Source organism: Triticum dicoccoides, chromosome 1B (assembly GCF_002162155.2).
Source record: "Triticum dicoccoides isolate Atlit2015 ecotype Zavitan chromosome 1B, WEW_v2.0, whole genome shotgun sequence".
Taxonomy (NCBI): Eukaryota; Viridiplantae; Streptophyta; class Magnoliopsida; order Poales; family Poaceae; genus Triticum; species Triticum dicoccoides.
The window spans coordinates 114267734-114281533 of record NC_041381.1 but is presented as its reverse complement, the minus strand read 5'-3'; the positions used below and the strand labels follow the sequence as shown (position 1 = coordinate 114281533).

General features: G+C 51.2%; 1 protein-coding gene across 5 annotated transcripts; it reads right to left on the bottom strand.

The window, feature by feature from the left end:
* Positions 1–8093: 8093 nt before the first annotated feature.
* LOC119302381 (nucleolar protein 58-like) lies at positions 8094–11421 on the bottom strand. Of its 5 annotated transcripts, none has more exons than XM_037579417.1 (7): positions 11274–11421; positions 10659–10768; positions 10515–10556; positions 9429–9596; positions 9176–9352; positions 8762–8971; positions 8094–8591 (listed from the first exon to the last, which is right to left on the bottom strand). In XM_037579417.1, exons 1-7 carry the CDS (start codon positions 11362–11364, stop codon positions 8394–8396), a joined length of 996 nt encoding a protein of 331 aa, XP_037435314.1. In that variant the 5' UTR covers positions 11365–11421; the 3' UTR covers positions 8094–8393. The 5 variants fall into 5 exon arrangements, with proteins under 5 accessions (XP_037435314.1, XP_037435327.1, XP_037435335.1 ...); XM_037579430.1 differs by having other exon boundaries at positions 8807–8971; XM_037579438.1 differs by having other exon boundaries at positions 11278–11389.
* Between the last annotated feature and the right edge of the window lie 2379 nt (positions 11422–13800).

Here is a 13800-nt window from a genome sequence, read left to right as displayed (position 1 = left end):
CTAGAATTTCGTGTAGATCCTCTTGGTGATCTTTAACTTGCTGTTTAACAACTTCAACTTAATGTTTGTTCAGATCTGGACCAACTCCGAAACTTGCATATGAGGACTTACCGGAATTGTTATATGTTGTTTCCGGCCTCATTTGAACTTGCTTTGATGTGTTCCTCTTGTATGAATCATCTCTTGACATGAGTAGCTTCATGTAGATTTGTCATGCATCATGCTTGTTGTGCATCATGTCTTGTCTATGTGGGGTGTGTTTACCATGTTGTGTGCTTCTTCTCGATAGTTCCCGTTTCATTGCGACTGTGAGGTTTCGTTCGTCTACGCTTGGTTCGTCTTCGTGGCTTCATCTTCTTCATGGAATCGTTCTTCTTCCTAGCGGGATTTCAGGCAAGATGGCCGTCACCTTGGATCTCACTACTATCATTGCTATGCTAGTTGCTTCGTTCTATCGCTTTGCTGCGCTACCTATCATTTGCTCTTCAAGCCTCCCCAAATTGCCATGCCAGCCTCTAACCTTTTCACCCTTCCTAGCAAACCATTGTTTGGATATGTTACCGCTTTTGCTCAGCCCCTCTTATAGCATTGCCAGTTGCAGGTGAAGATGAAGATTGCTCCATGTTGGACTATGTTTATGTTGGGATATCACAATATCTCTTATTTAATTAATGCATCTATATACTTGGTAAAGGGTGGAAGACTCGGCCTTATGCCTAGTGTTTTGTTCCACTCTTGCCGCCCTAGTTTCCGTCATATCTGTATTATGTTCCCGGATTTTGCGTTCCTTAAACGGTTGGGTGATTTATGGGACCCTCTTGACAGTTTGCTTTGAATAAAACTCCTCTAGCAAGGCCCAACCTTGGTTTTACCATTTGCCTCACCACCACCTATACCCTTCCCTTGGGTCGGCCAACCCGAGGGTCATCTTTATTTTAGACCCCCCGGGCCAGTGCTTCTCTAAGTGCTGGTCCGAACCGAGCAACCTGCGGGGCCACTTCAGGGAAACTCGAAGTCTGGTTTTACTCGTAGCTTGACTTATCCGGTGTTGCCCTGAGAACGAGATATGTGCAGCTCCTATCGGGATTGTCGGCACATCGGGCGGATTTGCTGGTCTTGTTTTACCATTGTCGAAATGTCTTGTAAACCGGGATTCCGAGACTGATCGGGTCTTCCTGGGAAAAGGAATATCCTTCGTTGACCGTGAGAGCTTGTGATGGGCTAAGTTGGGACACCCCTGCAGGGTATAAACTTTCGAGAGTCGTGCCCGCGGTTATGTGGCAGATGGGAATTTGTTAATCTCCGGTTGTAGATAACTTGACACCAGATTCGAATTAAAACGCATCAACCGCGTGTGTAGCCGTGATGGTCTCTTCTCGGCGGAGTCCAGGAAGTGAACACGGTTTTCGGTTATGCTTGATGTAAGTAGGAGTTCAGGATCACCTCTTGATCATTGCTAGCTTCACGACCGTTCTGTTGCTTTTATTCTCGCTCTTATTGGCGTATGTTAGGCACCATATATGCTTAGACGCTGCTGCAACCTCACCACTTTACCCCTTCCTTTACCATTAAGCTTTGCTAGTCTTGATACCCATGGTAATGGGATTGCTGAGTCCTCGTGGCTCACAGGTTATTACAACAACAATTGCAGGTACAGGTTATGCGATGATCATGACGCGAGAGCGATGTTTGCTTGTTTTCGAGTTCTTCTTCTGTTTCTTCTTCGATTAGGGGATAGGTTCCAGGCCGGCAGCATGGCCTAGTAGGGTGGATGTCGTTTGAGATTCTGTTTGTGTTTCATCCATAGTCGGATGTTGCTCTTATGTATGATGATGTTGTATTCATATGGCATTGTATGCCTTTTGTATGTATACCCATCTATTATGTAATGTTGATGTAATGATATCCACCTTGCAAAAGCGTCTTCAAGATGCGCTTCTATCCTTGGTGGGACCTTCGAGTTCCTTTAGGATAGGGTCGCATCTTGGGCGTGACACTCGTCTTCGACCGTGGCCACCTGTCGACTGGTGGAAGGCGGCATAGGAGCCTTGCGCTTGTTGTTGTTCTGATGTGGGCGTCGATTGGAGTTGCCAGCCAGTGTCTTTGGGGCCGGTGGGAGCACCTTTCCCGAGGCGTCCACTCGGAGCTCGGTCTTCATTGAGGAGTCAGACATGGCGTACTTGTCTGCTATGATCAACAGCTCGTCGAGTGTAGCCGGCTTGTCGTAGAGAAGTCGGTGCTTGAGGAGGGTGCCCTCTCGGCACCCGGCGGGGAAGTACCCTATTGCTTGCACCTCATGCACCCCTTCATAGGAGTTGCGGAGCTCGGCCAGTGCATCAGGTAGTCGCGGCTAGACTCGGTCGAGCCTTGGACACAAAGGGAGAGCTGACGTGGCTTGGGTACCCGCTTGTACGTGCTGGTGAAGTTGCGAATGGAGACTTCAGTGAAGTCCAACCAGCTGTTCACGCAGTAGGGCTTGAGGCTGTTCAGCCAGGTGCGTGTCGTGCCTTGAAGCATGAGAGGGACGTACTTCACAGCAACGCGCCTGTTGCCGTTTGCTATGCTGACTGCACTGGAGTAGTCTATCAACCAATCTTCCGGCTTCACCGAGCCGTTGCATTTTGGCATGTTTCTTGGGAGCGAGAACCATTTCGGGAAGGGTTCGTCACAGATGCGGGGGCTGAAACAAGGCGGGCCGACATCGTCTTCTTCTAACGCCAGGGATCACGCCAGGTGGTCGATCCGGTGGCGGGCATCATTCTCATTGATTCCTTCGCAGTGGCCCAGTCGGCCGCTGAGCGTCGGGTGCATGACAGGCGGCGGGGTGGGATATCTCTCCCCGCGAGGTGGAGGAGGAGGTGGGTTGCCTCGTCGCTCTACGGCTCGGGGGAGGCCTTCCGCGTCACGCTCGATGGTGAGGCGAGTCCGACTGCGGCTAGCAGCCGACTCCTTATCTTTTCGCTCGCGGGCACCGCCTGCAGTCGGCGTCCGGGATGTCGCACTGTGCTCTCCGTGTGGGGGAGGACTCTCAGCGCGAGCGCCGGCTTAGTGCCGCTCTATGGCCGTGTCGATCAGCTTTTGGACGCGTCTGGTCATGCAGTGAAGCTTGTCACCCTCCAGTCCGTCCAGCTCGTCTACGGTCGGCTGGGCGGCCCGCAGGTTCTTGAGTGGCGTGGCGTAGACTAGGCGGTCAGCACCCAGCATGCTGGCGATGGTCGTGCCGTGCGTCTTGACAGCGCCAATCCGGATGGGTCTGCCAGCAGGCGGCGTGCCAGAGGCGACACGATCAACCTCGCGCTGGTAAGCTTCGGTGAGGCGTCTCATGGTGGCTATCTTGTTGCCGTTCTCGATGAGGACAAGGCGATGGGCCTCCAGCGTGTCGACGTCGGTGTCGGCCGGGATGGGGGCGGACAAGTCATGTAGCGCCGTCTGCATGGTGTCGTGGACGTTTCCACCGGAGGCGCCACCGTGACTGATGACCAGCACCTCAGTGACATTGCTGCTGCTACTGTCAGCTCGAGGAAGAGGGTCGTCTATGACCACCACATTGGTGGGGAAGGCGTCAAGCGATGTCGTGTCAGAGTCGACAAGCATCGCGTCGGTGGAGCCGATTGACTCCAGGTCAGAGGTGCGCTCCTTGGCGATGTCAAGCTTGCCAAGGAAGTCGACGAGGAAGCTCTCGAAGCTAATTGCACACGCGCCTGTCGCAGGCTTGTCGGAGAGGCGGACCTCGCCGAGAAGATCGACGAGGCAGCTCACTGCGCAGGCATCGTTGACGCCATGCAGCACATCGGGGCAAGTGCCATCGGGCGTGCCGGGCTATCTACGCTCGGTGGGGAGGAAGAGGGTTCCTGTCCAGAGTAGGTCTCCAGATGACGGTGCACCTGGCCCCACGGTGGGCGCCAAATGTCGGGTGGTACGTGCGACATATGCCAACGGGTGGCTTATCATTGTGGGAGCCAGTAAGACATCGCCGGTGCCTAGAAACGGGATAAGGCGAAGACATGCACGCCGGCAAATCATACCCAGGTTCGGGGCTCTCCTAGGAGATAACACCCCTAGTCCTGCTCTGCGGGGTCTCCGCATGATCACTAGATCAAAACAAGTAGCTACAAGAGGCTCCTTGAGCTGATTTGCTAGAGGAAGAAGAAGGGCAAGGCTAGCTCTCCTCTTCTCTCTATGTTGTGTCTAAAACTCTAAGAGATCAACCCTTTGCATGGGTGCCCTGGGGGGTTTATATAGGCCTACCCCCAGGAGTACAATGGTAATCCGGCTGGATGTGAGTCCAGAATGTCAGTGTCTGTAGTCATCGGCTTCTCCGCTGGCCGCTGGGGCGCGCCGACTGGTGGGTCCCACCGGCTACCGGCCTCTGGGTCGACAGGCTAGGCCCACCGCCCGGGGGTCTTGTTGGTGGCTGGTTACTGTAGCCTTGCTCTTGGTGACGATGGCTTTGTCAGGGTAAGCATGGCTACAATGCCGCCGCCTGGCGGGCATTCACTGTAGCCTTATCCCATCTTATTGCTTAATGGTGCACAAACTTCTAGGATGGAGACAGGCCGACTGCTGGGTGCCAGTCTCCCCCCAGGCTGACTGGTCAAGCTCGGCCGCCTTCTGGTATCTCTCTGGCAGGAGGGGCCCGCCGCCTGCGTGCCGTACTAATAGCCGGTCGTGGGCGACGTCATGGTCAACGTGGCAACAGTGCCGCGCCGGACGGGGAGTGGCCGCCCCGTACGTCGCACTGTGGCCACGCTAGCTTCGGGATTCGGGGGTGGCAAGCTTCACTATAGCCACGCCCCGTCTTATTGCCGTTATGTGGGTGCAAACTTTGGGGGTATGAGCCAGGCTGCTTGCTAGGAGCCGGCCATCTGGTGGCCGGCTACTAGGAGTCGACCCTCTTTGAGAGAGCTCTTAGAGCCTTGCCACCTTCCAGCAGCCGGCCGGTGGGACAGCCGGCCAAGAGAAGGCAGCCATGCGTCTTGGATGTTTGAGGGCTCACTTGGCCAGAAATTTTTTGAAGAGACAGGGGGAGCCGGCTAGGCTACCCGTGGTCATTTAGTCCGATAACGAGGTCCCCGCCTTGCGCCACCCTCGACCACCATTGACAGCGGCCGGAGACCAAGGACAACGCCAATGGGGTAAAGGGGACGCCAGCGGCGCCCTCGGTGACCACGGGTCCTCTGCCGGGGGTAGGCTTCGCAGCACCTCCCCGACAAAGGGCCTACCTCCGGGGGACACATTGCTCCGCGCGCCGTGGGGAGGGGCCTGGCTCCCGGCCCCTCTCCTGTAGCCCCCAGTGCACTCCTCCTGGTGGAAGGGAGGCTGCCAAGCTAGGGCAGCCGTCCGCTGCTGTGACCTGAACCTCCTGCGACCCATGTTTAGCATAAGCTTGCTCCTGAGGAATTAGAGGTACTCAGTAGCTGCTGCTGCCAGCGCGGTTGGTGAGGCTTCCTTGAGGCTCCTAAAAAGGCTCGGCTTCCAGCGCGTACTCCCGATCCACCATGCGGGGCACGTAAGCCTCCGAGTCCGCCGCCTCGAAGACTTCGCCGTAGTGCCCCATGCTCCACGTGGCTTGACCTAGCGCGCCGTCTTCAGGATGGTAGTGCAGCGGCCCGCCCGAGCCGTAGGCGGCGATGCGCATGCCCTCGCTCGCTCGAGATGGTGCTGGTTCAGCCTGGCGTCCGGCGCCGATGGTTGAGCTAGTGTCGATGAAGCCTTGGGGCGTGCCTGGGGGCACGCGGGCGCGGAGTGGCCCTTCGCGTGATCCTACCGAGGCCCGGGGTGGAAGCTGGAAGCAGAAAGGCGGTGCCCCCAAGGTCGCGGCATCTAGGAGCTCGGCAACGCGCTCCAGCAACACGTCTCGGCCGCTCTCCTGCAACCTGCACCGTAGAAGCTCCCGAGCCACAGTGAGCGCAACCCTCATGTTCGCTTGCTCCCGTTGGGTGTGCGGCGCCATGGCCGCGGCGTGGCTTTAGGCCCTTGCAGCTGCCCGCACCTGCCGCGGAGTAAGGGCGGGCGGCTTGAGACTGCGCCGCCCTCGCCCCACAGCGTTCTGTGGTGCGCGAGCTGCCTGAGGCGCGGGGTTGCTGTCACCTTGGGCAGGCGGCGTGGCACGGGCTGGCCATGCCGCCCAGCGGTCGGCGTTGGTCGCCGGGTCGCCGGACATGGATGCGACGAAGCAGTGGAACGCAGATCGGCGGAAGGAAGACTCCGGCGCACCCCTACCTGGCGCGCCAAATGTTGGATATCGGGTTCCGGCAAAACCCTTAAGGTTCGAACTCTGGGGTGCGCACAAAGATCTCCTCTTACCGAAACTCGCTCTCAGCCTCGCCGCGATCCCTAAGCTAGATCGATGAACAACACAAGAGACACAAGATTTATACAGATTCGGGCCACCGTTGTGGTGTAATACCCTACTACTGTGTGTGGTGGTGGATTGCCTCTTGGGCTGATGATGAATAGTACAGAGGAAGAACAGCCTCGCGAGGAGAGGTGTTCTTGTGCTTGGTGGTGTGCGGATGAACTTGACCTCTCTCGCTCTCTCTCTACTGTGGTGGCTAGCCCTATTTATAGAGGCCCTGGTCCTCTTCCCAAATATTGAGCAGGAAGGGATCCAACAACGGCCATTTTGAAAGGGGACAACAAGTACAAGCTATCCTGACTAAAGGTGGTCTTTGCCTGCCAAAGGTGCTGGTGATGACGCCGTCTTGGGCTCCATGGTGACCTCCGTCCTGCCGTCCTGCTGGTCTTGGTCTTGTTGCACCGATACGGAAACCTTTGCCTGATGCCTCAGTACTCCGCGCCTGCGCTTGCCCCCTTTGCACCAAAGAGGAAACGAGGACACTGCGTGGGCTGGCGCCCGCCTGGTCTTGATCGTCATGGCTTGCGTCATGGGAACCTCACGAGGTACCCCTTGCCTTGATTTCTCCGCCTCCTCGCAAGCCTGCCTGGCGAGGCCACTCCTGAGGAGGTCTTGTGTCGTCCGCCCCGCGAGGCTTGGCCCCTTGCAAGGGTCTTGAGTGTTTGGTTGGTGAAGACCGGTCGTACTGGGCCACTGGTTGAGCCACGCAACAGGCTGCAGGCAGGAAAGTCTAGGACCCCTGTTCCCAGAACGCCAACTACTATGCAGATGTCATTACAAGCGTCATCACGACAGATCGACACCCGCGGTAACTGGCGTGGGGGAGAAGAGTGCACCGTGGCTGCATCACCTCCGGCCCTTCCTCCACTGGCATGCGGTGGCTCGACGGAGCGTCGGCCTACGGGCCCTGCTGGTCGCGGCTCATCTTTGTTGGCGATGCCGACGAGGCTCCGCACGGTGGCTCTCCACTCGTCGAGCTTCTCCGCAGCAGGAGGAAAGTTGAGGAGTAGTTGCGCGCGTGCCAAAGCTTCTGTTGGCGTGGGCGACGGCAAAAGCTGCGTGGACCATGATGCGCTCCGACTTCTAACCACGTTAGAAGGAGCTCTATCACAGCCCTGCGGTTGTCCACCATTTTGGCCAGCACCTCGGCATGCATGATGGCCTCTTTCGTCCCGCGTAAGATGCGCAGGACTCTTCCCACGACGGTGCCCAGGGTCACCAACATGGTGACGCTGCTCATCGCGCACAACTTGGAAAGATCGCACTGTGAGTGCCGACGTAGGTGTCTTGGAGGCCGCCGTGCCGTCGGTAGGTGGCACGCCAACGCCCTGGGAGGGACCTGCACCGCCTGCGGGGGGACCAGCTCCGTCTTTGAAATTTGCGGCGTGCGGCCCGTCGTCTTGCGCACGAACGACGCCGCTCACCATGCCTGGACTTGTGTTTCTGGTCTTGGCGTTGCCTTGATCGTCTTGTGGCTTCGGCTTCCCTCCTCTGCCCTGCTAAGTGTGACCGCAGGCGCGCTCCGACTGCCCGTGCACAGGTAAAAGGGTACAAAGTAGAGCCCCTACTTCCGTACACGGACAGGAGTAGATCATGACAAAATTTTGAAATTTTTGTAGATAGGAACATTTATTTTACTACACTTGAACTTGTTGTATGGACATGTTAGTTGCTTTATTTATAAAGCAAGGCAAAGGCCTATTTTGATAATAGGCATTTATAATTACAACAAAACTATCTAGAAAAAACCCAATACACAGCTACAAACAAGCTGGACGAAAAGACATAATAGGCAAAACTTACAAAAGGTACTTAGTTGAAAACGCTGATGTCAACTTCAACAAGTTCCAAAGTTAAATATAAACACACATAGATCCTGCGATATCAGCTACAGCTGGAGAGTAATTCCTACCAAAAGGGATCAGTACGAATGGGCAGAAACTGATCCAACACTAAGACCTTATCCTGCAACCATTTGTACCCCAACTTCTTGTATGCCCGCTTCAAAAGCATCAGTTTGAAGGGAACCCCTCCCTCAAATAACTTGCTCAGCTTCATATGCTTCTTTAGCCTCCTTGACAAAGGAGGCCAATCTCCTTTGATACTTTGCCTTACTATTATAGAGATACACTGTTAAATTATAGAGCCTCAAAATAGCTCCCTTAATGATCCCACTATCTTCGTATTTGTGTGCATCAGCCACTAACTTTGACAACTCATCTGTTGAAAACATCTGAAACAAATGGGTTTCACATAGTTACTAGAATGACAAGTGCCCGTCAAATGCGCAAAATATATTTGTAAAATATTACGCCCTCCGTTCCGATTTACTCGTCGTGGTTTTAGTTCAAATTTGAACTAAAACCACGACGAGTAAATCAGAACGGAGGGAGTATGATTTACCTCATCAGGATTACCAAACAAGATCTCATCTTCAGGGTAACATACCATCTTCAGAGCTGTTGCAAGTTTCAACATGTCCCAGTCCTGAGAATTAATGGATGACACATCTTGAAGGAAGTGACTAGCATGACACCAACTCTTAAATTGATTCTTTAAACAACAATCAGAATCATACAAGTTGCATGCTGTCACAATAATGCAATCATTAACCTGGATACAAAGAGCATTGCTCCGTCAGTAATAGAGCAACGAGGCAAAATTATTGCACTGAAAGCTTTGGTCAGCAACAAAGTGCTGCAAACTTTAAGAATGTGTGTTAATCTCCAGTGATCAATAAAGCACGAAGCATTTCAGATCACTATATATTTCATATCACTATATCAGGCATATGAGAAGGCAAAGTGGTGACGTCACCATCTCCGGCTTCACATCAAAGCCATAACGTAGAAGGAGCATTTTCAGCCCTTGACTCATCTGGAGGCAGTGCTCCTTGGCTAGCTTTGATTTTTCTTCAGGAACTACACTATGCATGAGATAGTTCAGGCCACGCATCAGCTCCATTACAGGTTCATCAAACAGGCAGGATATTCCCTGAACAAGGCCAGCACTAAATGATTGTGCTCAAAATTGTCGACATACGCAAGGACAAAAGGGGGCTTACACTTACCAAGTTTGCTTCAATGACTATTTTATATTGAGTCTTGCCAATAGCAAGTTTCTGCCCAGGTTGGTGCCACTTCAAGAGCATCTTAGTAAGCTTATTGTTAAGACCAGTATCATAGTTAATGGCATCAGACTTGTCCTTAAAAACTTGAAAGTCTTTTCGCCAAATGACCTGTTAAAGAAATGAACAAGGACGTGCTTATCAAAGAGGAGGAAAAAAACAAATACTCAAACATCATCTAATGTCTCAATCAGATCAGGATCAGTAGTTACAACTCAATCATAAAGATTTATGGGCCTGTTTTGTTGACGTACTAAGGTTGCCACCATTTGTTATACTTTTTCGCCAAAACAAAATGACGTTAGGCAATCGAAATTGGCACCACATTTTTTCATAACTAAGGAAATTTTGCAAAACTTTCTGAGTCAGTGACATGTGGGAGCTAGGTTGCCGGAAAGGAATAATCCCGCATGTGGCTGAGAACCAGACAGGTGCCTTACTTGGTCCTAGCTTGCGATGTGCATTGGGTTATTATACCAACCAAATAGGCACCTTGTTTATGTCATCGTTTATCCAATTTTTGAAGCCTAATAGAGAAAATTCATGTGCCAAGATAATAAAACATATTTCGAACAATGACAGTGTTCTTTGGCAGTGGTACCATGTTTGGGCTCAATCAACCAGTTACCAATGTGATGTATTTCAAAAATATTTTGTGGCAGTTTTCTTGGATAGTACCATCTCTGTGCTCAATCAAGCAGTTACTACTTACTAAGGTAATGCGGTGTATTTGCAAACTGCTCATGGTGGTGTTCTTAGGTTACGATGTCTGCGCTCCATGAAGCAGTTAACTAGTTCTTCATTGGTTCATAGAAAAGGCTCCATAGGGCAATCCATGGTGAGCTTTCAGGATATAAGTGTTTGGAGTGCATACAATACATGTATCAGCATCCTGTTGCATATGCTTTTAAGGATAGCTTTGAGGGTAAAAAATGCATTTGAGCGCGTTCACTATACAATGAGCTTGTGGCATGGTGTTTGTGATAAGAAGTATTAAGAAGTTGCAATAAAATGATAAGAGGAACTAACATGGCTTGCCCTGTATTCCGTGACGAAGTGCGCCCATATATTCTAAAGGAGACAGATAGAATCCACAAAAATTAGGTCAATGACAAAGACGACAAGAGCAACCAAGCATGTGCCTAAGGAAAGAGTGAAGAACAACGCAATCACCTCCATGGCATCTGGCTCGTAGAGGCTGATTCCGTCAAAATAGAAAATTGCGAAGCCCGAAGGTGTCTCAAACAACACCATGATCAACCCATGATTCCCCAAATCAGTAGCTGCAGATACACAAGTCAAGAAAACTCAAGAAAAGAAGGATTAAAGAAAAAACTGCATGTGCCCCCAGTCACTCGTTCATACATCAGGCGCGGGAGGTGGTGTCAGTAAGGGCGTGTACAATTGTGCTATCTTATGAATGCCATAAGAAATGGTTGTCTTCTCAATTAACAGATTATATCTTAGCAACAATATCTATCAACACATATTTAGGGATATCTATTTAGCGAAGATAAGACTAAGAAATAACTTATTGTACATTTATTTTCTGTCTTCCCTAGATTACATGATAGCACAGGCCGGGCGGCACGGCGGTTGGCCCAATCCACCCTCTAAGCCCCTTCTCTATGCCCGCAACCTGGCTCGAGCAGGGCTTCGGGATCCAAGCCAACTTTGTCTCCATAGAGCACAAACAGCCTCGCCATATCTACATGTCGTATAATAAAACTAGGGTTTCTTTCGGAATTTGAGGGATCAAGTAGAGAACGGCGTCGGGCGGTGACTCACCTACCGGAGAAGGAGGAGGAGGCCGGCGACGCTTTCTACCTCGTTGCCCCGTCGAGGTCGAGGTTAAATTCGCTGGAGAAGAACGCGGCATCGCTGTCTGCCCCGTTGCCCCATCGCTGCTGTCTGCTGGTGATTGCGAGTAGCTATTTTTTTTTTTTGAGACAAGATTGCGAGAGGTTTCAGGGGCGTGGAACCTTCCCGTTCCGCCCAATAACCCCATGCGGGTAAATGGGCCGGCCTGTTTAGCCTTTTCATTTCGACGAAAGCGATCCAGGCCGCTGATCCGGGAGCTGGCGCCTTCAGCGCCGGTTAGAAGAGACATGAAAACTCTCAATTCTCTACTCTGTCTAGTTTTTCTTTTTTTAGTGAAGGCATCCTTTATTAATTGCAAATATTCAGAGGAATACAAATAATCTCAGACAAATCTAAGAGCCACATATGGCGGCCCGTAGAGAGAGTGGATACCGCTTTGGCGAGGTTGTTAGCCTCTACATTAAACTGTTGTTTCTCGTGGACACATTTAACATCTCGGAACAAACTCTATTGAAAAGTGATCTCGCGTAGGATAGTAGCATACTGACACGGGGCTGCCGACTCAATATCAGCCAGCACTTCTAGGCAATCCGGAGCTATGCACATCGAGTCGAGGTGAAGATCAGTGGCCAATGCAAAGGGCCTTCGTGCACACATGGGCTTCAAGTGTCACCGGGTCAACGAGTCATTCGAAGACGACAGCCGATGCACCAATATATTGACCATTTTTCTCCCTGTAAATAGCAGTTGCCGCACCCCTAGAACCATCTCTACCTAGACCTCCTTCCATATCTTAACATCATAGTCATCAAGACGTAGGCACGAGCTACCAGTAGGCCTCTCTGCAATCGTGCTTTGGTCCTCCACTGTTGCCTGCAAGTCCCTGGAACTCACGCGCATGCCCCTCTGTTTTACATGCAGGTCTTTTGGCCTTGTAGATAGATAGAATACTTTTAGGAACAAGAAAATCTCTAGTTTCTGGTTGGGCAGCTCAGTGGCTTTATACGAACTAGTAAGCTTGCACGTGCAATGCACGTCCCGACTGAAAGCATGTTATACAATGAAACATAAAACTTTCTATCATAATTTCATATCAAAAAATAAAATTTCTAATTCCCGAGTCATAAAGACATCTTGATTGTTTCATGAACCAACATGCCCCTTACCCAATAGGGTGACGCCAGGCATTAGCCGGGCGATCACATTCGACGATCTGCCCCCTTCTCGAGTTGTACGATTGAGATGTTTGCGCCGCTGGATTTGTCCTACTACCTTGGCTGCTATACCCCCTCAGTACCACTTCCTACGCCACTCCCCAGCAGACATCGGTCCCCGTATCACCGCTCGTAGCACCCTGCTCTGCATTATTGCCATAGCCGACGCCGGCCGCCCCGCGGCACCACTCGCAGCAATGAAACCTGGCATTTGCAGTGCCGCTTCGCCCGACTCACAACAGTTGTCGTCGGCTCGATCGCCTCCCTCGCAGAACGGCATCGCTTCGCTCGCAGCAAACCATCAGGCTGCATCAATATCATATCTTTATCATCAAAATAAGACATGAATCATGCTACTCATTACCTATAGGTACTGACCAATGTAGTTCAATGGTTAGCCCTTCCACCTACGGCTGTACCAAACGACAGCACATACATACCCGTTGACGGGCAATGCGGATGCCCGAGCCAGTGCAGCAAGAATAACACTTATTACATGAAAATCCCGACGAATGTAGTTCATTTGACAATATTTAGTGTTCATTCTTCCACGGTCAGGTCCTGACCAATGGAGGTATAATTTTCTTTTTGCAATCTATCCATTTTAAATAGCATGCCTCTCTTACAACTTTCAGAAAACGTACTGGCATGTCCTATGCCCAAATAATGGCCATTCCAGGTCCACAAACAAATTCAAAAATACAGGTAGCCATTCGAGATTGTAAGTCTAATAATAGCTCTTAGATGACAAATAACAAAATCTAATAATGACCAGGATGGACATTCCATCGTGTCTCTAATTTGGGGATGTACTTGGCCCCTTCTTTTTGTATGAATTTAGGTGGTACACTCAAATTTTCATCTAAGCTCAATAAAACTGAGCCATGCATAGCCAGTCTTTCCATAGTCAATAGCTACTTTACACAAAAATAGCTCATCATGAATCGGCAAAAGCATCAATTACTATCAGCGATACATGTGAAATCGCATCCCAAGTCCTTAAGCTATATATAGCTATTGAATATGAAGAAACAAGAAAGCAGCAAGGGAATAAAAATGGATGGATTCCATGCCAGCATCACTACTGGAAACAGAGAATTTGCCATCAGTCAGTTCTTTGCCGTCTGCTAGCGGAGGGGAAAGAAGGTCTTTGCCGTCTGCTAGCGGACGGGAAAGAAGGTCTTTGCCGTCTGCTAGCGGACTGGAAAGAAGGTCCAGTAGTGATGCTGCCATGGAATCCATCCATTTTCATTCCCTTGCTGAGGCAAAAAGGTGTGTGG